The sequence below is a fragment of the Natator depressus genome, chromosome 3 (genome assembly GCF_965152275.1).
Source record: "Natator depressus isolate rNatDep1 chromosome 3, rNatDep2.hap1, whole genome shotgun sequence".
NCBI classification, from domain to species: Eukaryota; Metazoa; Chordata; order Testudines; family Cheloniidae; genus Natator; species Natator depressus.
Window position 1 is genome coordinate 3,899,755 of NC_134236.1, and position 26,033 is coordinate 3,925,787.

The following is a 26,033-nucleotide window of genomic DNA, read 5'->3' on the forward strand; positions in this document are numbered from 1 at the left end:
AATGACTGGCATTTGCATAGCACTTTTCGTGCTGAACCTAAAGCAAAATTACAACCGGCTGTGAGCTGCGTTCAGGGATCACCGCTTCACCACCACTGAAATGCAGCCACTTCTGGAGCAGAACCGGGTAGCCTGCAAACGGCTCACGGCAATGGTACGCACATCCTTCGGGACAGAATGCGATGGGTACTGAAACTACAAAGGGCATGAATGGAATTATTTCGAGACGCTGTGAATAACACAGGCCTGGTCCCAGGAAAGTGCCCTGGGATCTCTAATGGCCACGGGTGGCGGGATCTTGACGGCTCGTTGTTAGTAGCCTTGCAACAAAGTCTAGGAGCCTGAGCAATGGATCAGAGCCCCGTTGCGCAAGGTGTGGTGCAAAGTTACAGCAACAAAAATGGTCCCTGCCCCGAAGAGCGTACAATCAAAGTCTGAGACTGACAACAGGCGGATACAATCAGATGGGAGGAGCATAAGGAAAACATGGGACGATTGTGTTCACCGCTCGTCGCGCCTGAAAGACGGTAGCTCCAGTGAGAACAGCGCCCCCTAGCGCCGCCCTGAGGCATTGGCTCAGTACCAACGCAGAGAGAAGAGTGCCTCTTGCTGAATTTTCAGCGCTGGTGTTTTCCATCTGAGTGTTTCCTACCAGTTATCATTTCTCTAGCACTGTAAGTGTTTTACACAACAGGACAACAGACCAGGTCCCCACCCCACGGGGCCTGCAGTTTGAAAGACAGATACATTGCAAGGCTGCGAGCAGTTTACTGAGTTTTTGAGGAATTAGCCAAGGCAGCAAGAAAGTGACGCATTCCTGGTTACTGTCTCCATCAATAAATTTGACAACAGTGGCACAAACTTCTTAACAGCACAGAGGGATACAGAGTCACAGCAACGCAGGGCTGGAAGAGACCTCAAGAAGTCATCGAGTCCAGCCCCCTGCGTGGAGGCAGGACCAAGTAAACCTGGACCATCCCTGACAGTTGTTTGTCCAGCCTGTCCTCAAAAACCTCCCATGACGGGAATTCCCAACCTCCCTTGGAAGCCTGTTCCAGTTTAACTCCCCTCTGAGCTAGAGAGTTTTTCCTAATATCTAACCTAAATCTCTCTTGCTGAAGACTAAGCCCATTACTTCTTCTCCTACCTTCCGTGGGCATGGAGAACAACTGATCACAAACCTCTTTAGAGCAGCCCTGAACAGATTTGAAGACTGTTATCAGGTCACCCCCTCAGTTTACCACTCCCAGTTTTCTTTAACCTTTCCTCACAGGTCCGGTTTTCTAAATCTTTGATCAGTTTTTGTTGATCTCTCTTCAATTTGTCCACATCTTTACTCAAGTAAAGTGGTGCCCAGAATTGGACACAAGACTCCAGCTGAGAGAAGAGCAGGACGATTACCGCCCATGTCTTAAATACGACACTCCTATCAATAGATCCAGAAGGATATTAGCCTTTTTCGAACTGCACCACGTTGTTGGCTCATATTCAATTTGTGATCCACTATCCCACCCGGATCCTTTTCAGCAGTACAACTGTTATTCCCCATTTTGTAATTGTGCATTTGATTTTTCCTTCCTAAGTGAAGTACTTTGAAATTGTTTTTAATCATTTTCATCTTGTTGGTTTCAGTCCCGTTCTCCTGGAGGGTAACTCAGGAGGGGAAGGTGGAAGAATGCAAGAGCCCAGACAGCCGGTACATATTTTCAAGGAAAGTATGATTTAGTTGGAGTTGGTCCTGCTTTGAGCAGGGGGTTGGACTAGATGACCTCCTGAGGTCCCTTCCAAGCCTAATCTATGATTCTATGAAGCTGTAAAGGAAGGGAATTACCCAGAGACTTGGAGCAACGAAGGCAGGAAGTTTCTGAACTGGTCAAAAAATGGGTCCCCCTCCAGCCATGGAAAATTTTGTTTTTTTGACAAAAATTCAAATACTGAAAAATATCAGGCAAAACCTGCAATATTTCTACTTGGAAATGCTGTGGTGCCTCATGGGAGTTGTAGTTCAGATTCCTCACACTCCCATTCTCCCCTAGAGGCAGGGCTCTCTGGTCGGACTACATCTCCCATGAGGTACCATGGTCTTGTCTCAGAGTGGGGAGAGGTGGTGCATCATGGGAGTTCCTGGCTCCTGGGGCCAGCCACCCCATGAGAGGGATGCGGAGGAAGGATCGTCCACTGAAAAGCAGCTTGGAGGAGCATAAAAATTAGAGATGGTAGAGACCTTTTGGGCGTTGATCGGTTCTGAGTGAAATTCACCCCTCTGCTGCGTGCCTAGACATCCCTAGACGGGGGGATCATTTAGCATCTGGAGCCAGGATGAATGCACACTCATAAGAGGAGTGGCCCAGTGGGTAGGGCGGGGGATCTGATTCTAATCCCCTCTGACCCACTTTATGCCCCTTGGCAAGTCACTTCCCTTCTCAGTGCCTGTTTCCCCTCCTGTCCTGTGGCTGTCTTGTCTATTTAAACTGGAAAAGCTCTCTGGGGCAGGGACTGTCTCTCACTCGGTGTCTGTACAGCGCCTAGCACAACGAGGTACTGAGCACAGCTGTGGCCACTAGGTGCTGGGGTGATACAAATAGGGATATCCCTCTGGGTTTCTAGGTTTGAGGGTCTATTGATGTTGTATTCCTGAGCTCTCCGGCAGCGAGAAATGCTCCCTTTCTCCACCCTGGCTGAGAACTCATTTAAAGCGGCCAGGGAACAGCTGAGGAGGGGGAAGCAGGGAGGCACCGGTGAGGCCGTCCGAGCCACAGCTAGCTCCTAACGCACCTGTTAGGACAGCCTGTGCGGGTGCCTGCACCACTCAGGTGGAGGAGAGGCGTCTGGGGGAGAGAAGGTGCTAAAAATAGACCTGTCTTAGGGAGAAGCAAAGCAGCAGCTGGCCAGTCTGAGAGGCAGCCGAGAGAGAGAGGCTCTCTCAAGTTTCCTCTTAGTGAAGGAGAAATGAAAGGCCAGGAATAAATACGTTCGGTGAACAGCTTCTGCCTCCAGAGGAAGGCTGGGCCGGGGTCAGGGCACCAGCCAGAGACTTGGGACATCCACGTTCAATTCCCTGCCTTACCACAAAAAGAAAAGGAGGACTTGTGGCACCTTAGAGACTAACCAATTTATTTGAGCATGAGCTTTCGTGAGCTGTAGCTCAAATAAATTGGTTAGTCTCTAAGGTGCCACAAGTACTCCTTTTCTTTTTGCGAATACAGACTAACACGGCTGTTACTCTGAAACCTGCCTTACCACAGACTCCCCTGGGCAAGTCACTTAGTTTTTGTGCCGTGGTTTCTCATCAGTCACATGGGGACCCTGGCAGGGGTGGTGTGAGGATTGATACATTAAAGATTGTGGGGTGCTTGGGTACCATAGTAATGGTGGCCAGATAAGCACCTTGACAGATAGATATCAATGATAAACTCTCCTCATGCACCCCCATCAGAGCCAGACGCTGAAATGAACAACCGAGGGCAAAATTCAGCCCTGACGTGCTGGTGTATCGATTTGGGCAGTGCTTGTGTCTCATAATAGAAGAACAAGGGGACATCTGCTGAAATACCAGGGTGGCAAATTCAAAGCTGGTGGGAGAAAATATTTTTTTCACACAATGCACAATTAGCCGGTGGAACTCATTGCCACTAGACAACACAGAGGCCAACAGCTAAGTAGGACTCAATAAAAGATGGATAACGAGCATGTCCAGTGATATTCTAGGAAATACTGAAACATAATCAAGAGTTAGGAAGGGCCATAAACCTTCCTGCTTAGGGAATAAACTGACCTCTAACCAAGACACACACACACACCCCCCGACAGGTTCTTTCATAACTTCTGACTGTGGGATTCTTTTTTATTCCTCTGAGGCATCTGGCGCTGGCCACTGTCAGAGACAGGACATGGAGCTAGATGGACCCTGGGTCTGACCCAGTCTGGCACTTCCTTGTTCCTATGCTGTGTTCCAGACCATGCCAATAAAGCTATTGACACTGAATAACACCCTTCTCTCTCATCCTGAAAAGCCCATCCAGAATGGGCTAATGCAGCCACCTCTGGGGTAGGACCCAGCACTGGTCACAACACATTAATAGGTGAGGAATGAAGAATGACCCTGCAGTTGAAATGACAATGGGAGGGGGACATAATAAAATTGCTAGAGAGGTCCTACTAGGTCTGTTCCTTTCCTTCCCAAGCTGCTTTGATGCTCACATTAGTCCTGCCGGGGAGTGGGAATGGGGGGGAAGGGCTATTCATCACCTACTGCAAACAGCAATAACTAAATATTGGTCCCCTCCGAGCCGATGAATGGGGAGACGCCACGAAAGCCATCGCTGCTCCACAGAGACGGGGTTACGCTCGACCTGGGAAATGCAGATTTCAGCTGCCAGAGGCTCTCTCCATATTTTTCAGCAGCTGTGAACTGCTGTGCCCCAGTGCTCCCCCAGAACAGAGTGAACAAAGACCACCTGCCTCACGCTGGGAGGCCTGGACCATGCTGTGGTCGGGGGTTCTGCCTGATCCACAGAGTGAACCCCTTGAATTGCCTTGGGGGTCAGGCTGCCTGGTCATTTCTCAATAGCCCCATTGACGTGCATGGAGCCAAAGGCACAAGATTCATAGATCCCAAGGCCAGACAGGACCCTTGTGATCACTTAGTCTGACCTCCAGGATAACACCGGCCACAGACCTTCCCTCAAATAATTCCTAGAGCATCTCTTCTAGGAAAACCATCCAATCTTGCTTGAAACATTGGCCAGCAATGGAGAATCCACCACGAGCCTTGGGAACTTGTTCCGATGGTTAATTACCCTGCCGGTCACAAATGGATGGCTTATTTTAGCCTGACGTTGTCTAGCTTCAACTTCCAGCCAGGTTCCCGGCTTGATGGCTTGCCTGTCTAAACCAGCTGTGACGTTATTGACATAATCTGGGACTGTATAGATCATTATTGCAACCAAAGTCCTGTAATGGCACTAAATCTTGTATAAAGGGGGTCAAATAAGGTGTCTCAGACAAAGTTATGGTTGGCTGGTTAGGATTATGCTGTCTCTGGGCATGTATCATTTTTGTATTTAAAGTTATAAGTATTGGCTCTAGACTGTCTGTATTCCAAACTTGTGCTCTGCTTCTGGGGGACACCCCAGACAAGTTGGTGTCAGCTCTGCCTAGCCTGCTGGATGGCCCATTAAGGACCATCAGCGACACAAGTGACCCACTGAGAGAAGGCAGACACGCCTGGGGACTCAGCCAGGTGTGCAGGGACCTGCCTAGAGATCGAACGCTGAGGTGTTTCCAGGCCATGGGATGGGCAGCTTGTCCTTGGGACACAGAAAAAGATGCCACATGGCAAGAGACTATTAAAAGCTGCTGCAGCTCCTCCATCTGGTCTTCAATCCTGCTTCTCACCTCTGGAGGGACTTGGCTACAAACGGAAGCTCTGCACAAAGGACTGAATGACCCCTCCCAGCTGGGGATGTTCTCCAGAGACTTGATCTGAACCTGCCGTTTATTCCATCATGACTGCAAGCCTGAACCAAACACTCTGCCACTGCTGTGTGTCAGTGATTCCACTGAACCAACTCTAGCTCTTGTCTGTATCTTTTCCTTTTATGAATAAACCTTTAGATGTTAGATTCTAAAGGATTGGCAACAGCATGATTTGTGGGTAAGATCCGATTTGTTTATTGACCTGGGTCTGGGGTTCGGTCCTTTGGGATCGAGAGAACCTTTTCTCTTTTACTGGGGTATTGGTTTTCATACCCATTCGTCCCCATAATGAGTGGCACTGGTGGGGACACTGGGAAACTGGAGCGTCCAAGGGAATTGCTTGTGTGACTTGTGGTCAGCCAGTGGGGTGAGACAAAAGTCTGCTCTGTTTGGCTGGTTTGGTTTGCCTTAGAGGTGGAAAAACCCCAGCCTTGGGCTGTAACTGCCCTGCTTAAAGCAATTTGTCCTGAATTGGCACTCTCCGTTGGGTCCCGCCAGAACCAGCCTCGTTACACCAGCCTGACAGCATAGGGACATATAAATGCCAGTAGACCAGTAGGTGGGGAGGGTAGGAGAGAGGTCACCCAAGGGAAGGGGGAGCTGATCTTGGTTAGCGTCTCTGGAACAAAAATAAGCGACCACCGGGGGGCTCTATGGGATGGAAAAGGGAGGGCTCTCTGCATTGCAGGAGCCAATGCACGTGCCTTTATCATCAACCCCTGAAGAAGAAGAAAGCCACTCGCAGGGTGCGAGGTACCAGCCGATTGTAGCTGCCCAGAAGTGCTGTGTCGCTGGGTGACTTCAATGCAGCCTGCGTTTCCCAGCGGCCAGCACCAGCTACTTCAGAGGAAGGTGCAAGTGCACCCCATGCCTCCTGGTTGTGCTCTGTCCTCCTCTTATGGCACCTAGACCAGCTAGAAATCGATGAGCCTGCTACAGCCTGGGCTAATGGAGAGGTGTCTTTTAGCTTATGCAGTGGAGGTTCATGTGTTAAACCTCAGAGGTCCCAGGTTCAATCCCACCGGCCACCGACCGCGGTCAGTCAGTGTTACAAGTGGCAGCTCATCTGGGAGATCAACCGGGAAGTCTCTGAAGCTCGGGACACGCTTCCTCAGCTGGGGGACGTATGTAAGCCATGCCTGCTCGGTGTGGCGCTGTCCTCTACTGGTGCCTAAACCAATGTTTGTTTCTTCTTTTTCTCCTCCGCCTCTTTCCCTGGAGGGCGGCGGGCGGGGGGAGAAGCATGTCAACAAATGAAAAATTTCAATTAAAACCTAATTGAAAATTTTCACCTGATTGAAAAATGGAAAGATGCCAAAAACTGTGAACAAAAGAGCACGCTTTCTTTTTAACTTTTCTGGGGGGGCGGGAAATACGAGACCTGGTGGAAAGTTGTCCGTCTAACCTTGTCTTTGATGGAAAATTGGGTTGTGAACCAAATGAAAGTTTCTGTGGAAAGTGTCCGCTTTCCTCTGCAATTTCCAAGGTTTCATTATGAAAGAGAACTTTTTTTCTTTTAGTTTTTCAACAAAAAGATCAAAATTATCTCTGGAAAAATGCCCACCGGCTTGGATGTTTTTTGACCAGCACTACCCACCAGCCTGCTGTCGCATAATCACGTTGCCCTCTGCTGACGCAAGAGGACACAAGACTCAGGATTAGCACAATTGGCAGAGATGAGTGCAAGGGACAGAGGCTTTGGCCAAGATTGTCCAAGCTGGGTATGTAAAGAAATGAACTTTCAGAGGCACTGAGGTTCCACAATCACCAGACAGCTGCTGGTGCTCACTCAGCCTCTCAGAAAACCAGCCCACTTATTTAGGTTAAAAACCTTGGCTTTGTCTTCTTGAGGCCAAGGTCCCGAGATCAGTCCCCAGGGCTGCCTCTGTGCAAAACATGAGCCATTTTGGCCACGTGTGTGGCCATGGGTTCGATCTAATAGGAGTACTTCTGTGTTCCTGAAGATTACTAAGGACTGCTGACACCTACCGTAGGTGTCCGGACACCACTGTGATGAACAAATGCCTAGCTAGGGCGGAAGACAGATTAGTCAGACGGAACGCTCCATGGGTCCAAAGGTCATTTCTGAAGCAGGTTGGTGTGAAGATCAGCAATAACTTTGGTCCCTGTTCCGTGCAGCAGTAATTCAGGAAGGAAATTCCATTTGTGGCGTTTCTGGTGACATCTACTGGAGGATTGGGACTCCCGCAATCTGGGGGCGCTGTATTCCTCTGCACAAGGAGTACAAGGGGGACCTGGTGGCCTGTGTAATTACTTTGTGTTGATCTATCTAGGCACTTGTACAGCCTCCATCCCCTTAGCTTGCGAGAGTGCATGCCAAGCGGGCCGTGCATAAGGTATCCCACGGCGATGTCCCATGGGACCCTTCTTAATATGAGGCAGTGGTCTGGCCATTAGAGCTTGTAAAGAGCTTTGAGCCCTTCCCTGGAGAGTCGAGCAGAGGGGCTGCTGTTCTCACCACTCAGGGGCTCCTGGGGATTCACAGTGGAGCTAAGCACCGAATGGAAGTTATTGCATCCGTGTAGCGTGCTGGCAGGGTGTCTGTGCAGCGTGGCCAGCCTCGCGATTTTATTGAAAGTCTCGCGATCCCTGGCGTTTTTCTTAAAGCCCCAGGCTCCTGGAGGCCCCTGATGAAGCGAGAATCTCAGCGTTCAGTTAAAAAAAAGGGGTAAAGTTCAAAAACGTGACCTGTCCGCGACCTAGAGGCTCAGAAGGCAAAGCGGAAGAACTCCCCTATTGATTATTTTTAAAAATGGCATGAACTAAACCAGGCTCAGGGGGCCTGACTCATGATTCAGTCCTGTCTGGATCTGGTCCCCCCTGGCTCTGGCGGTCACTGATACTCCCAGGCTATGTCTACACTATGAGCACGGGGTGGGATTCCCCTCCTCGTGTGCACAGGCTGGCACGCCCTCTCACTGAGCGCGTGCCAGCGTGAATAGGGGTGTAGCCGTGGCAGCGGCGGTGGCATGGCTTAGCCGTGTCGATCACGTACCCACCGGTGTCGGGTGGGTTTGTGCTCAGCCTGGCTAAGCCGTGGCTCCGTGGCCAATCGCCGGGCGACCGCAGCTACGCTGCCTTTACACTCACCTAGCTCCACGACAGCGACGGCGAGTATGTGCGTGCGAGCGGGGGCATCGCACCCCTCGCGTGGCGTGTAGACGCAGCCCAAGAGCACCGCACGGAGACGTACAGTCAGGAGGGTTTTGCATTCTTTGGCCAGGCGGAAGGAGGAGCCCTGCTACACGCTTGTGACCCCTGTTATGTTCGCACCAGCGCCTGGCCCCCAATAAACAATGGGCCTCTGACTGCTGCATGCCAAAATCACACCCAGGCCTGCGCGGGAACTGGCTGCCTGGAAACATCTGGGGTCCTGGCACTTCACAGCCAGGTCTGAATGGAAGTACAACCACAAAGCTCGCTCCGTAATACCCGGCTGGAGCTCCTGTCTATCGGCACGCAGCTGAGTGAGCGACACCAGAGAGACTGCACTGCTGGGATGAATCCAGCAGACACAGGGACTCCCTGGAATAGGACACGTCGGCAGAGCTGGGAGTAAGGGATTGAGCAGGATAGGATGAGCAGGGGGCTGCAGGTCAGAATCAAGGGCCATTGGCAGAGCCATGGAGGGCAGGTCTGGGATAGCAGAGGGCTGTGAATCAGGATTCAGGGGTACAGGCAGAGCTGGGGGGCTGAGCCCAGGGCTGGGATAATAGGGGCATGTGGGTCGAGACTGAGGGGCAGTGGCAGAGCTGGGGAGGGTGAGCTTTCGGGAGCCGCCCGAGGTAAGTGCCGAACCCTGACCACCTCCTGCACCCCACCCCCCTGACCCAGCCTAGAGCCCGCACTGTCTCCCGCACCCAAACCCCCTCCCAGAGCCCGACCCCTCACCTCCTCCCGCACCCAAACTCCCTCCCAGAGCCCGACCCCTCACCTCCTCCCGCACCCAAACTCCCCCCCCAGAGTCTACACCCCTCTCATCTTCCCACACCCAAACTCCCTCCCAGACCCCGACCCCCCTCCCACACCCAAACTCCCTCCCAGAGCTCGACCCCCCTCCCACACCCAAACTCCCTCCCAGAGCTCAACCCCCCTCCCACACCCAAACTCCCTCCCAGAGCCTACACCCACACCCCCTCCCACACCCAAACTCCCTCCCAGAGCCTACACCCCTCACCCCCTCCCACACCCAAACTCCCTCCCAGAGCCTGCACCCACACCCCCTCCCACACCCAAACTCCCTCCCAGAGCCTGCACCCCTCACTCCCTCACGCACCCCAACCCCCTGCCTCAGCCTGGTGAAAGTGAGTGAGGGTCGGGGAGAGCAAGCAATGGGGGGGCGGGGGGTGGAGTGAACAGAGGGTGGGGCCTCAGAGAAGGGGCACAACAGGGGCGTGGTTTCAGGGAAGAGGCAGGGCAGTAAGCTGGGCAAGGGTCTTGGGGTTTGCGCGATTAGCCAGTTGGCACCCTACCGGGCGGGCATGTGGAAGCCCTGGCCGTGCCGGAAGAGGGCGCCCAGAAGCGCAGCCGGCAGCTCGCTGGGCACCAGCCAGTGCAGGTACGGCACCGTCCAAACGGCAGGCGGACCGCGTCCGTGCGAGCGCGGCTTGTGCGTGAGGGGGGGCCCCACTGACTGTTCTGCCCTGGGGCCTGGAACTGCTGTCAGCCAGCCTGGTTAAATGACATGGTGCTGAAAACGCCGGTGCCCCGTCTACACTATAGCTGCACTGCTCGAGCTGCACTGGGACAGAAAAGCACTTACCAGTGACCCCAGGATTCCCGACCCCCAGTCCTGTAATCTAGCCACCACACCACCGCTGTGCAGAAGGCAGCACTAGATATTTCTTTGCGCTGTTCCCTGCTGGAGTTACAACGGATACGATTAACACATTGTGAGCGGAGTAGTGCTCCTCGGTTACACCGTTATCCATCGTTACAGTTAGAATCCCCTTCCCCTTGCCTCCACAAGGCTGCTGGCTACTACGTGAGCCATCCTCTGGGCCCAGAGCGGGGTGCCAGTCCAGTGCCGCTGGTAATATGCTCCCCTAGACGAATTCAGCACTCCCCATGAAGGGTTTTGTGCATCTCCTTCCGGAGGATAGAATTCCTAGCGGGCGAAAGAGAGACTACGAATGAGGCCAGGAGAAAGCACTGTTGTGGGAATAAAAGCAGCAGCCCTGGATAAAGTCAGATTCCTGGCAGGATCGAGGATCCACAACACATTCAGCCAATTTCATAACCCTGAGCCATTAACTTTTGTGCGGGGTGGGGAGGGGCTGTGCCGTGATCAGACTACCTGGTTTAAAACCTTAAGACTCCATGAAGCGACTGGGTCAAATCCTGGCTGACCTGACTCAACGCTGGCCCTTTCCAAAGTCCGGCACTTCCATCCAGTTCCACGCGGTTTGCTGCCTTTTTGCCATCCCGGTTCCACGGTCTATTTTGCCAGAACAGGAGTTTGTCCTGGGTTTCTCTGGCAAACCTGCTCTCTGTGCGGTGGCTGCTCTCCGACCCCAAAGGGGGTTACGCTTCAGCGGCTGGGTGCCCCACGGTGGGTACGATGCCGAGGGGTCCCTGGGGTCGGAAGGTGCTATCAAAACACCTCACACCGTTAATCGGTGCACAACCCCCTTCGAGAAACTAGTGAGAGACTCGGGGTTACAGACTGGAAAGCGACCTGATGTGACAATAAGGACAGAAGTCAAGCGAGGCACAGTCGTGGGTCAGGATCCGGCACTTTGCCCGTCTTTGGCATTGTGTTAGCCCTCCAGGGCAAGGGAGCTGCTGTGGCCTGAGCATTAGATCTGACCCCTGCCCTAGGAAGATGTCAGTGGTCCATAGGGCCACACCAGCAGGTTCCAAACTTTACTGGCTCGCGCGCCCCCTTTGCTGTGGTGTGAATGGAGGGCACATGGAGCTCACATGCCAGGACCCCTGGGTGACTCCGCATCCTCCTCTGAGCACAGAGCCCGAAGGTGGGTCTCTCCACCACCTGTCTCGGAGCTGGTGGGGGTCCCCATTTCGCAAATGGGGGACACAGAAGCTGGAAAAGCTGGGACAAGACCGGGGGGCCCCGCTCCCAGCCGGGGCTGCTAGCCACCAGGCCACCACGACCAAGCGCCAAGCTGTGTGGGGTGATCCACAGGCAGGGCAGATGGCCCAATGCCCGGAGCCCGTGGGGCAGGTGACTCTGGCTCTCCCTGTGGAAATACCCTGGGGCTGGACGGGGGGGCACGAGAAGGCAGCCAAAGGGGGCTGAATTTGCAGCGTCCTCCGGGGGGGACACTAGCTCCGGCCACAGAGCCCAGCTCAGTCCCGGGCCACACGGGACCCCGAGCCCAGCGGCCCCAGCCTCTCCCCTGCCCCCAGCCCCGCGGAGAACTTTTCCTCCCCAGCGGCCCCCCCCTACCTCTGAACGCCGCCTTGGCGAGCCGGTCCCCCTTGCCCCGCAGCTCGGTCACCGCCTTGAGGCGCACGAGCAGCGCCATGGTGCGCCCTGGGCGAGCCCCTGCGCCGCCGGAGCGCAGCCTGCACGCCCGCCTCTCCTCCCCTGGCCGGCGCCGAGGAGCGCGGCGGGGGCGCTGGGAGCAGCCGGTCAATTATTCAGGAGCTGCCCGCGCCGCGCTCCGTGGCCGGCCGTGCGCTCCTCTCCCGCGCCCCACCGCTCCAGCCGGCCCCCAGCGGGCGGGCGCCGCGCCGCCTTCCACGCCCTGCCAGGCAGCCGCTCCACTGCTTAGCTGCGGCAGGGAGGGGCGCCTTTCCCGGACTCCTGGGTCCCTGGCCTTGGGCCAGCGGGGTCCCATTCCCTGCCCTGCCCCAGGTTCCCTGCGTGACCTGCAGGCGCCAGGCTAGGGGGTTGCACCCGCCCCCGAAAAATAGCTCTGAAGTTGCACCTCTCAGGCCTGCTGGGCAATTCCCCACCCACAGGAGGGGGCTCCTGGCACTGCCCTGCCTCAGGGGGCGGGGGAGATAAACGCCTGAGAGCTTGGGACGTGCTTCGAGATCTCCCGGTGAAAAGTTCTCTGCGAGAGCCAGGTCTTGGCATTACCCATGTCACAGAAGCTAGGGAAGGGAAGGCTGGGTGAGGTCTCACCTCCTCCGGCTCCCTGCCTGCACTGTCCGGTGTTGTGTGTTTAACAGGGGAAGTCCTCAGGAGGTCATCTAGTCCCACCCCCTGCTCAAAGCAGGACCAACCCCAACTAAATCATCCCAGCCAGGGCTTTGTCAAGCCAGGCCTTAAAAACCTCTAAGGAAAGAGATCCCACCCTCTCCCTAGGGAACCCATTCCCATGCTTCACCACCCTCCTAGTGAAAAGTTTTTTCCTAATATCCAACCTAAACCTCCCCCACTGCAACTTGAGACCATTGCTCCTTGTTCTGTCATCAGGTACCACTGAGAACAGTCTAGATCCATCCTCTTTGGAACCCCCTTTCAGGTAGTTGAAAGCAGCTATCAAATCCCCCCTCACTCTTCTCTTCCGCAGCCTAAACAATCACAGGTCCCTCAGCCTCTCCTCATAAGTCAGCGACGACATGTAACGGGTCGCCGCCTGGCGCCTGCCCACACACACCCGCCTCTGCAGGTGGCAGTACGCAGTCAGCGCTGGCTGGAAACGGGATGGGAGGCAGGCCCCCGCTGACCAAGAGCTGGAACACAGCAGAGGCTGTGCTGATGGACCAGCCTGGGGAGCGGCCGGCCTGGCACGCTGCATCTTCGGCCTGCCACTAGCCTTGCACACCCACCGCCATTGTCGGCCACTGGATCCCCCCTCCCTCACCGCTGGCGGGTGGGCGGCTGGCGAGCAGGGACCTGGCCAGCAGCAGGACCTGCCACTACTGATGAGGGTGGGGACAGAAAATAGGGGACAATTTGCCCGTTTTAAAGAAAAAGTCGGGACACCTGCAGGACATCTGGTCACCCTATGCATATATACAGCTGGTGAAATGTCCTTGGGCTGAATTTCAGAAAGAACAGGTTTCCCTCGCTTTATTCACAATTCACTCCAAATTTTCTCCCTTGGGCTGTTTCCCCTCGTTCTCCAGTGGCACAAAGCATGTCACCAAGGCCTTGTCTAAGCGGCCGGGAACAGAGCTGTGTCCTAACCACGTGATAGAACATATTTTGGCTTTGCTTCTATAGACCTGACCAAACTGTTATACCCATGGCAAAGGAGTGATGCTAATTGCTGCTCTGAGGGCTAGTCTGCCTGGGGAAACTGACCAGCAGAACTGCAGCAGTATAATTAGAGGGCTATGTCTTTGCCAGTATATCTGCCCATGGGGAGACTATTCCAGAATAAAAATGGTTTTTATTCCAGTCTAATTACTCCGCTTATACCGGCATAGCTAGAGCCCTGTAGTTCTGCCAGTCAGTTCCCCTGTGGAGATGAGCCCTAACTAAAAGAGAAGATGGATTTTGCTGCAGAATCGCTATATGCAAGAAGACACCTGGAGAAAGAGACCGTAGCTAGAGCACTCCTGATATATTAGATCTCTTTTTTTTATATCTTCTCACCTATTTGAAATAACAAATATTCTTGCTTTGGAAGTATCTTTGCTCACATGACAATACTTAATAATCATGGTGTATTTGAGCAATGTACCTGCCCCATGTACCTTTTGCTTTCTGTGTGCTGCATCTTTAAATCTGAGGTCTACCAAAGACGGGCAGGCATAGTGGGAGTTAGGGGCCTAAATATCTTTGAGGGTGCCATTGTGTTCAGTTTGGTGCAGACTGCCCCGGGCCTCAGGAGACACATATACTGTCCTCTCTCCTGGAGACTTTACTTCTGTTCTTTCTTGTTTTCTTTTAGCTCAGATAAATCAATTTCCACTGAGAATATAAGGCTGCTGCTGCTATGTGGGAAAATGTGATGAGATTGTATGTGTAAGGGCTTGCTGCCAGCCTGCTTATGTCTCTGAAATTATAAATTTCCCTCACCTGCTGTTCGGACAATTCCCAGAAGTGTGATGCACTAAACTAGCCCAGGAGAGCCCTTTGTATTCTCAGATCGAGACAGACAGGGGCAAAACCCTCATAGATATACAACAGAACACAGGAAATAAGGCGTCCTTCTCAATCTGCTCCCATCCACTTCTATCAGAGGGCTTTGATTCTTGTCGTTCTGCCAAAGAAAAAAATCATTAAACTCAGTCATAAGTACATGTAAGTGAACTAACTTTGGATTAATACTGTGTCATTTTCTATTAGGTTCATAATTATATCCTGGCAGCACTGCCGAAGTAAGAAAAGATTTTCTAACGTAGGAGAGAAGGGTGATAGTACGTATGCCGGACTTCTGCTTGCTGTGTATTCGGTCCGTGAGCGTTACACAGGATGGACCTGTATAACTGGATGGCACAGCAGGCCCTGTTCTGCTAAAGATAATTCTGGCCTTATGCAGGGTGTGTCTTCACTGAGGTAAAAAAATCCATGGCACCGAATCTCAGAGCTGGGTCAGCTGACCAGGGCTTGCAGAGCTCAGGCTGGGGGCTAAGAGTAGCAGTGTAGATGTTTGGGCTGGGACTGGTGCCTGGGCTTTGAGACCTTCCACGCCCCTGGACTTGAACGTCTACACTGCAATTTTATAGCCCAACAGCCCTGTGAGCCTGAGCCAGCTGCCCCAGTCTTTTTAACCCCTCCTCATACAGAAGCAGTTCCATACCCCTAGTCAATTGGTGGCTGAACTTTGTGACTTTGTCCTCACCCATAACTATTTCACATTTGGGGACAATGTATACCTTCAAACCAGCGGCACTGCAATGGGTGCCCGCATGGTCCCACAGTATGCCAACGTTTTTATGGCTGACTTAGAACATTTCCTCAGCTCTCGTCCCCTAATGCCCCTACTCTACTTGCTCTACATTGATGACATCTTCATCATCTGGACCCATGGAAAAGAAGCCCTGGAGGAATTCCACCATGATTTCAACAATTTCCATCCCACCATCAACCTCAGCCTGGACTAGTCCACACAAGAGATCCACTTCCTGGACACTACGGTGCTAATTAGCGATGGTCACATAAACACCACCCTATACCGGAAACCTACTGACCGCTATACTTACCTATATGCCTCCAGCTTTCATCCAGACCACACCACACGATCCATTGTCTACAGCCAAGCTCTACGATACAACCGCATTTGCTCCAAACCCTCAGACAGAGACAAACACCTACAAGATCTCTATCAAGCATTCTTACAACTACAATACCCACCTGCTGAAGTGAAGAAACAGGTTGACAGAGCCAGAAGGGTACCCAGAAGTCACCTACTACAGGACAGGCCCAACAAAGAAAATAACAGAATGCCACTAGCCATCACCTTCAGCCCCCAACTAAAATCCCTCCAACACATCATCAAGGATCAACAAAATATCCTGAAGGACGACCCACCACTCTCACAGATCTTGGCAGACAGGCCAGTCCTTGCTTACAGACAGCCCCCCAGTCTGAAGCAAATACTCACCAGCAACCACACACCACACAACAGAACCACTAACCCAAGAACCTAACCTTGCAACAAAGCCCGTTGCCAACTGTGTCCCCATATCTATTCAGGGGACACCATCACAGGGCCTAATCACATCAGCCACACTATCAGAGGCTCATTCACCTGCACATCTACCAATGAGATATATGCCATCACGTGCCAGCAATGCCCCTCTGCCATGTACATTGGTCAAACTGGACAGTCTCTACGTAAAAGAATAAATGGACACAAATCAGACGTCAAGAATGATAACATTCAAAAACCAATCGGAGAACACTTCAATCTCTCTGGTCACTCGATTAGAGACCTAAAAATTGCAATTCTTCAACAAAAAAACTTCAAAAACAGACTCCAACGAGAGACTGCTGAATTGGAATTAATTTGCAAACTGGATACAATTAACTTAGGCTTGAATAAAGACTGGGAGTGGATGGGTCATTACACAAAGTAAAACTATTTCCCCATGTTTATTCCCCCCACCCCCACCCCCCACAGTTCCTCAGACATTCTTGTCAACTGCTGGAAATGGCCCACCTTGATTATCACTACAAAAGGTTCCCCCCCCCCCCCCCGCACTCGTTCTGGTAATAGCTCACTTTAAGTGATCACTCTGGTTACAGTGTGTATGGTAACACCCATTGTTTCATGTTCTCTGTGTATATAAATCTCCCCACTGTATTTTCCAGTGAATGCATCCGATGAAGTGAGCTGTAGCTCACGAAAGCTTATGCTCAAATAAATTGGTTAGTCTCTAAGGTGCCACAAGTCCTCCTGTTCTTCTAGTCAATTGGGTTGCCCATCGCTGTACTTTTCCCAATTCTAATATATCTCTTTTGAGATGAGGCGACCAGATTTGCACGCAGTATTCAGGAATAGGGCATACCATGGATTTATATAGTGACAATATGATATTTTCTCTTTTATTATCCATCCCTTTCCTAATGGTTCCGAACATTCTGTTCTCTTTTTGACAGCCGCTGCACATTGAGTGGATGTTTGCAGAGAACTGTCCACAGTGACTCCAAGATATCTTTCTTGAGTGGGAACAACTAATTTAGACCCCATCAGTTTGTATGTATGGTTGGGATTATATTTTCCAGTTTGCATTGCTTGGCATTTATTAACACTGAATTTCTTCTGCCATTTTTGTTGCTTCATCACCAGGTTTTGTGGGGTCCCTTTGTAGCTCTTCACAGTCTGCTTTGGACTTAACTGTCTTGAGTAATTTTGTATCATCTGCAAACTTTGCCACCTCAGATCATTCATGAATATGCTGAACAACACTGGTCCCAGTACAGACCCCTGTGGGACAACACTGTGTACCTCTCTCCACTGTGAAAACTGACCATTTAGCCCTATCTTTTGTTTCCTGTCTTTTCTGCCTACTTTGCTTAAGAATCTTTCGCAAGGGACCTTGTCAAAGGCTTTCTGAAAGTCCAAGTACACTGTATCCACTGGATCTCCTTTGTCCACATGTTTGTTGACTCCCTCAAAGTATTCTAATAGATCAGTGAGGTGTGATTTCCCTTTACAAAAGCCATGTTGACTCTTTCCCAACATATCGTGTTCATCTGTATGTCTAATAATTCTGTTCTTTACTGTAATTTCAATCTGTTTGATCCTTTGTTCCCTTGATCATCTCTAATCAGCCTCAATCAGCCTTGTGATCACCCTCCCCCTGTGTGATTAATGACGGAGTAGGGCTGACCTAGGAAGGAAGGCCTTAAAAGCCAGAGGCTAAGCAACCAAGTGGAGCTAGGGAACAGGGGAGTTTGAGAGAGGGAGTATGTGGGAGGGAGATATACTAAAATCGCTATGGTTAGGAAAGGCCACATCGCCAGTGCCAACACTGTGCCTGTCTCCTTCACCTGCACTTGTAACCAGACAGAGAACCTAACCATGGATGCCTCTACCCAGATCCTGGTGTGGATTTGCAGAGACTGTGGCCTGCATTTGCCACTCACAGAAAGCCAGGCTGGGAGGACCATCTAGTGTGCGAGGTACCTGTTGGTGGAATCTCTCAGGAAGCAGATGGGAGAGCTGCAGGAGGAGGTGGCCATACAAAATGGGAAATGACTGCCTAGGAAGGAGCACTGTGGAAAGGGATCTGGGGGTCATAGTGGATCACAAACTAAATATGAGTCAACAGTGGAATGCTGTTGCAAAAAAACCAAACATCATTCTGGGATGTATTAGCAGGAGTGTTGTAAGCAAGACACGAGAAGTAATTCTTCTGCTCTACTCCGTGCTGATTAGGCCTCAACTGGAGTATTGTGTCCAGTTCTGGGTGCCACATTTCAGGAAAGATGTGGACAAATTGGAGAAAGTCCAAAGAAGAGCAACAAAAATGATTAAAGGTCTAGAAAACATTACCTACGAGGGATGACTGAAAAAATTGGGTTTGTTCAGTCTGGAGAAGAGAAGACTGAGAGGAGACATGATAACAGTTTTCAAGTATATAAAAGGTTGTTACAAGGAGGAGGGAGAAAAATTGGTCTTCTTAACCTCCGAGGAGAGGAGAAGAAGCAATGGGCTTAAATTGCAGCAAGGGCAGTTTAGGTTGGACATTAGGAAAAAATTCCTAACTGTCAGAGTGGTTAAGCACTGGAATAAATTGCCTAGGGAGGTTGTGGAATCTCCATCATTGGGGATTTTTAAGAGCTGGTTGGACAAACACCTGTCAGGGATGGTCTAGATAATACTTAGTCCTGCCTTGAGTGCAGGGGACTGGACTATATGACCTCTCGAGGTCCCTTCCAGTTCTATGAGTCTCTGAATTTGCCTGGTACTGAAGTTAGGCTTACTGGCCTGTAATTGCTAAGATCACCTCTGGAGCCCATTTTAAAAATTGGCGTCACATTAGCTATCCTCCAGTCATCTGGTACAGAGGCTGGTTTAAGCAATAGGTTACATCCCACATTTAGTAGTTCTGCAATTTCATATTTGAGTTCCTTCAAAACTCTTGGGTGAATACCATCTGGTCCTGGTGACTTATTACTGTTTAATTGATCAATGTCTTCCAAAATTTCCTTTATCATCACCTCAATCTGGGGCAGTTCCTTAGATTTGTCACCTAAAAAGAATGGCTCAGGTTTGGGATTCTCCCTCGCATCCTCTGCAGTGAAGAGTAATGCAAAGAATTTATTTAACTTCAACCTTGTCTTCCTTGAGGTCTCCTGTAGCCCCTCAATCATTCAGTGGCCCCACTGTTTGTTTGTGACTGCTTCTGACTTACTTCAAAAAAAATTTTGCTGTTACTGTTTGTGTCTTTTGCTAGCTTCTCTTCAAATTCTTTTTTGGCCTGCTTAATTATACTTTTACACTTGATTAGACAGAATTTGTGTTCCTTTCTATTTTCCTCAGTAGGATTTCACTTCCAATATTTGAAAGATTTTTTTTTTTTGGCCTCTAACTGCCTGTTTTACTCTGTTGTTTAGCTATGGTAGCATTGTTTGGTCCTATTACTGTTTTTTTTTTATTTGGGGTTAGTCATTTAGTTTGAGCCTCTATTATGGTGTTTTTTATAATGTTTCCATGCAGCTTGCAGGCATTTCACTCTTGTGATTGTTCCTTTTAATTTCCATTTAATTAGCCTCCTCATTTTGTGTAGTTTCCTTTCTGAAGTTAAATACTACTGTGGTGAGCTTCTTTGGCACTTCCCTCCTACAAGGATGTTAAATTTAATTACATTATGGTCACTGTTACTGAGTGGTTCTGTTATATTCACCTCTTGGACCTGATCCTGTGCTCCACTTTGGACTAAATCAAGAATTGCCTCTCCCATTGTGGGTTCCAGAACTAGCTGCTCCAAGAAGCCGTCATTAATGGTGTCAAGAAATTTTCTCTCTGCATCCTGTCCTGAGATGACATGTATCCAGTCAATATGGGGATAGTAGAAATCCCCCAAGTATATTGGGGTTTCTGTTTTCATAGCTTATCTAATTGACCTGAGCATTTCGCAATCACTGTCACCATTCTGGTCAGGTGGTCAGTAATATATTTCTACTGCTATACTCTTATTACTCAAGCATGGAATTTCTATCCATAGAGATTCTATGGTACTTTTTGCTTATTTAAAATGTTTACTATATTCGACTCTGCTTTCTTTCACACACAGTACCACTCCCCCACGACCTGCTCTGTCATTCCTCTATATTTTGTACCACAGTATTACTATGTCCCATTGATTAGCATCATTGGAATGCATTACCTAGGAGGTGGTGGAATCTCCTTCCTTTGAGGTTTTTAAGGTCAGGCTTGACAAAGCCCTGGCTGGGATGATTTAGTTGGGGCTTGGTCCTGCTTTGAGCAGGGAGTTGGACTAGATGACCGCCTGAGGTCCCTTCCAACCCTGATATTCTATGATTCTATGATCATTCCACCAGGTTTCTGTGATGCCTGTTATATCAATATCCTCGTTTAAAACCAGGCACTCAAGTTCACTCATCTCAGTATTTAGACTTTTTGCATTTGTGTTCAAGCACTTAAAAATTTTGTCAATATTTAGCTGTCTGTCTTCACGTGATATAATTGAATGGGACTCTTTTTCATTTGGCTGTTTCTCTTCAATTCCTACTAGTACTTTATCAGCTTCTAGCCTCTCCTCTTTACTAGGGTATAGAGTATCCCCTTTAATATATCCTCTCCTAAGGGACGATCCCTGAGCACTTACTGGATGCACGAACAATCCACTTTCATCCACTTCCTAATCAAGAGGCACTGGGCTGCTTCTTGAATCCTCCGAGCATCCTGCTAGAATTCAATAAAAGCAACAACAACTAGCAGGGCCATCTCTGCTGGGCCCTGACATCGATCCAGCCCTGTCTACAGGTGATCCTGCCTAACCTGACAAAGATATCATCCCACCAGCATTTCTGCAGTGCAATCAAATGCCCCAGATTGCTCCTCACTTGATTCGTCTGCTGCTTCCTCTTCTGGGCAGACCCCACCCCTCACCCCAGTGAGCCAGTGTCCATTCATGGGGAAATGAACCCATGCAGGAGACCATAGAATCATAGAATATCAGGGTTGGAAGGGACCTCAGGAGGTCATCTAGTCCAACCCCCTGCTCAAAGCAGGACCAACTAAATCCCCAACTAAATCATCCCAGCCAGGGCTTTGTCAAGCCTGACCTTAAAAACTTCTAAGGAAGGAGATTCCACCACCTCCCTAGGTAACCCATTCCAGTGCTTCATCACCCTTCTGGTGAAATAGTGTTTCCTAATGTCCAACCTAAGCCTCCCCCACTGCAACTTGAGACCGTTGCTCCTTGTTCTGTCATCTGCCACCCCTGAGAACAGCCGAGTTCCATCCTCGTTTCCTTCAGGGTGGAGTTACGCATCCTGCCAGCTGCGGAGGAGATGCCCACAGCACGTTGGCAGTGGCGGGGCGTCAACAGGCCAATTTAATTGCAGAAGAGAAGTACAGAACCATTACATGGCCGAGGCTGGAGCACAGTCGGGATTTTTTCGAGCGCGGCCGAAAAACAGGTACTTATCAGAGACAGCCCGAGCCGGGACACGCGACAGTTTTGTACGAGGCTGGAGAGCATTTAATTTTCCAGTGGATGATTTTGCTAACAGAAATATCACCAGTCCTTTCTTCTGGGCTGGCTGTTCTTTAAAATGCTTTCAGCTGCGCTGCTTTCTAATGGGAGCTTGGTCACTGACTTCCACACCAGCAGGACTGGACCTTCAGCCCAATCCCGCTCTTCCCTTGGATTAATAATTGAAGTCACTTTTAAGGCCAGTTAACAACCCAGGGCCCCTAGAATAAATATGGCCCAGGCAACAGCCAGGCACCTTCTCACCTTATACCGTCCTGTCCTTCCTGTCCAGAGGTGAGAGGGGAGATCAGTCTCCCTTTCCAAGAAAGAAAGCAGCGGTGATGCTGGTTTCTAGGATGTGGACCGGTTACGTGTTTTGGTTCCGTCTATTCACGTCAGATTTGGGAGACTTGATGGCTCAAGGGTCTGTCGTGGGACACGAGGCCTATCACCTGCAGGCAGCCAGCAGATCCCACCCGGGTGGTGTGTGATGGAGAGATGTTACCAGCGGAGGGCAGCTTGAAAAGAGGTTGGCCCAGTGGGTAGGGTGCTAGGCGGGGACTTGGAAGGGGGTGGGGGAGCAATCCTTTGTCCACCACAGATTTCCTGTGTGACTTTTCCTGTGCCACTTAGCCTCTCTGTGCCTCAGTGAAATGGGGTTACTACTAGCACCTCACAGGGGTGTTTGGTGGATAAATGCCGTAAGGATTGTGAGGTGTGGCTCTACAGTGTAATGGAAGCCAGAGAAGAACCTGAGCCAGACTGTCTGCTTTCTCAGCTGGGATCCGTTCTGTGGATCATGCATGACAAGCTTTATATACCTGAGATTGCATGCTCCCTTCCTGCGTCTGTCCATCACCTTGCACGCTGGTGGATACATAGTTAAAGTGTCACAACAATCTGTAGCTCTCCAACTCTCCAAGTGCTTTACAAAGGAGATCACTATCTTTATTCCCATTTTACAGAGGGGGAAACTGAGGCACAGAGAGGGCAAGTGACTTGCCCAAGGCCACCCAGCAGCAGAGCTAGGCATATAATCGAGGTCTCCTGAGCCCCAGTCCCATGCTTTGTCCACAACCGATTATCCCCTGGTGAGCCACCTGCAGAGGGGCTCCTCCCCATTCAGATACCCCTGGCCCATACACAAGGTGGGAGGGCAGCCACCTCTGTGGCCCTGGAGAGGGTTCTGGAACCCGTGCCGGGGGGAAGGAGTGGTGCAGAGGGAAGCAACTTGTCTTCCCCCGGACACCTCAAACTCTGCAGGGAGTCTGCCCGAAAGGTCGTGGGTTCTACGGCAGCATGACTGCAATGGAAGTGTACTGCCCAAAGCTAAAGGGTGACTGGGCATAGATGCACAGGCCATCCTCCCTGTTTCTCCCTGGAGAGGGAGAGCAAACCCTAGCTCCCAGGAGAGTTCACCAGGGGACTCCGATGGAGCTGCGGTGGGGCAAGCGCCTATCGGGGCAACAGGACAGCAATACTGATCGACATCTTCAGCAATGAAGAGACTTTTGCCGCTTCCATACCTACGGGCCTCGGCCATCCTTGTTGTCTGTCTCCCCATTGTGGTGTCCCATGACTGCAATTGTTTTGCAGTTTCCTCACCTGCCATGGCTGCAGCATGGCACCTGGAAACCGAACGCGGCTTCTTCCTTGCACTCCTTAAAGTCAGTGGAGAACCCCTATCAACTTAACTGAAAGCAGGACTGGGCTGGAATACTTTTATTAAGAGAATAACAACTCTTCAGGCATCTCTAATACATTTATTGGAAGAGCTTAAAGCACTTTACAAATGTTGCATATGCCTCACGTCTCTTCTGTGGGGACCAGCCACATTAATACAGCTTTACAAGTTGGTAAACTGAGGCGCATGTTGGCGACTATACACTATTGACATGCTGGAGGCATGAGTCTAAACAGCTGCAAAATGAATGCACAAACCAATGCCCAGGAACAAGCAGAAGGAACTCCAGGGGCACCATTTCATTCAGTTTCACAGGGCCTCTCTCTACCTCATTGACTCGCCATCTCTTTTCCAATCTCTGCTGCAAGATTCTCTTCCCTCACTTGCCTCATTTCACTCTGCAGGGTTTGGAGGATGCAGCTGCCATGAATAAGGCTCTAGCTGCATTACGCTGCAATCTACAATTACGTGCACCAAAGTGGGTGGCTTTCTCCAGTTCCGAAAACGCCGCGGGGGCGGTTTCCATAGCGTCCATGCAAGTCTGAGTGGATGATGGGTTGGCTAATTACCGCTCATACGCAGTGCCAATCAATCCAAAAACGCTGAGGCTCTTCTTCTGTCTGCCTCCCAGCTGGGAATCCCCTTTACAACTCAGAGTCCTGTTCGGCTGCAAACCTGCAGGCCATGTGGAGAACCAAAAAGTCTCATGAGAATGAGCTCTGGTCCTTTAAATACTAATCAGCCAAACGTCAGCTCCCAGAGTGACACTGTGTTCAAAAGAGCTAATGCGATCCTGGAATGCATAAACAGGGGAATTGCAAGCAGGAGCAGAGAGGTTTTTTGACCTCTATTTGCCCCTGGTGCGATCGCTGTGGGAATTCTGGTCCAGTTCTGGTGCCCACAATTCAAGAAGGATGTTGATACATTGGAGAGGGGTCAGAGAAGAGCCATGAGAATGATTAAATGACTAGGAAAGCTGCCTTATGGCAGTAGACTCAGGGAGCTCAATCTATTTAGCTTAACTAAATGAAGGTTAAAGGGTGAGTTGATCACAGCCTACAAGTGTCTACAGAGGAACAAATATTTAATAATTGGCTCTTCAATCTAGCAGAGAAAGGTCAAACAGGATCCAATGGCTGGAAGTTGTAGCTAGACAAATTCAGACTGGAAATAAGATGTACATTTTTAACAGGGAGGGTATTTAACCATGGAACAATTTATCAAAGGCCGTGGTGGATTCTCCATCACTGACAATTTTTAAATCAAGACTGGATGTTTTCCTGAAAGCTCTGCTCTAGGAGTTGTTGTGGGAAAGGTCTCTGGCCTGTGTCATCCAGGAGGTCAGATTAGATGATCACAACGGTCCCTTCTGGCCTTGGAATCCATGAATCTATGATATAATAGCTGCTGTATTTGGGCTTGCTCCTGCAGGCCAGCATCAACCCTCCCATTGACTTGAACAGGAGCACAATAGGGGCCCAAGACACCAAATTAAGGAAGGACCCTGTAACGCCCTGGCAACCCACTATTCACCACTGTCATGTAATTAGGTTATGTTCTGTACAACGTCTGCCTTGTGAGGTGTCATTCTAAAAGTCTTGATCTGCTTGACATTAATATCTCGTTGGATTCTTTGTGCTACCGTCGTATGTGAAGTTATGAAGTTGGGCTATGTACGTGTTACTGAAACATGCCGTGAGGTTGAAAACACCCACAAGCAGCCTTTCAGGTACAACAGTAAAAAGGCCAAACAATGTTAATGGCTCATGGAGGAAATGCACACAAGCACAAGGATTACCCCAGGAACTGTGTACAGAGACAGCACTACACAATGGGAACTGTTTGACCCAGGTCCCAGCAAAAGAGCTTTCCAGCAAGTGGAATGAAGATATAAAAGGGGGAAAATGACATCATGGGGGTATCTCATTCTCCCTACAAGAACACACCTGGAAACACCTGAGGAATAAAGACTGAACGGGGGGAAATGATCATCCCAGGCTAAGGGATTTCTAGCCTGTGTATGAAAACCTGGGAAACCCAAGCTGAAAAGCCAAGGCAGCTTGTGCCTTAAGAATCTGCCAGCCTGTTTATCACTCATGGTGAGAAGTATGTTAAGCTCAGTTTGTGGTTTTGTTTATTTACTAGGTGATCTGCTTAGATCTGTTTGCTAGCACTTATAATCTATTCTTTTGTAGTTAATAAACTTATTTTATGTTTTAATCTAAACCAGGGAGCTTTGATTGGAGTGCTTGGGGAAAACCTCTGCTTGGTTACTTCAAGTGTGCATTGTCCTCTTCACATTGAGGGAGAGGTAGACCAGGTATTAAACCCATATGTTGGCCAGATTTGACCAGGGCAGGTACTGCTCTGGGGTCCCAGGCTGGGAAGCTGGTGGTTAGAAAGCCTGTGTGTAATTGCAGCTGGGTGTGTCCCTACCTGTGTGAATGCTGGTGAACGTGCAGGCTGGAGGGCTTTGCAGCTTGCCACAGCAGTACAGTGTGAGAGGGAGCCCAGGCTGGTGGGTCGGGGGCTCAGTGGTACCCCAGTTCCAGGTATCACCCTGTGGTGAACCTGTCACAGACCCCAACAGTCCATTTTAGGGCTGCCAAAAATGCTTGAGGGAGCAACCGCGGCAACCTCCGAAGGCTCAGGATTTGGGTTTGTTTTGGATCAGTACCCCACAGTTGTTTCTCTGAACTATCCCAGCTGCTCAAATCTGCAACAATGGACTGCAGATCTCACCAAAGCAGGCTCATTTAAAAGATTCCCAGCTCCCCTCTTTCTGGCACCAGCCAGGAACACCAAGGCAGGT

The 26,033-nt window shown here is 50.4% G+C and overlaps 1 protein-coding gene across 8 annotated transcripts in view; it reads right to left on the reverse strand.

Moving 5' to 3' along the window:
* The window catches only part of OTOF (otoferlin), a 216,395-nt gene extending 204,351 nt beyond the window's left edge, over positions 1 to 12,044 (reverse strand). For 7 of the 8 annotated variants that reach the window (XM_074947330.1, XM_074947327.1, XM_074947329.1 and 4 more), the window contains exon 1: positions 11,909 to 12,044. In XM_074947330.1, the coding sequence (XP_074803431.1) occupies positions 11,909 to 11,987 (79 nt within the window). In that variant the 5' untranslated portion in view covers positions 11,988 to 12,044. The remainder of the gene's footprint in view (positions 1 to 11,908) is intronic. The other variant, XM_074947332.1, reaches the window with a different exon arrangement.
* Between the last annotated feature and the right edge of the window lie 13,989 nt (positions 12,045 to 26,033).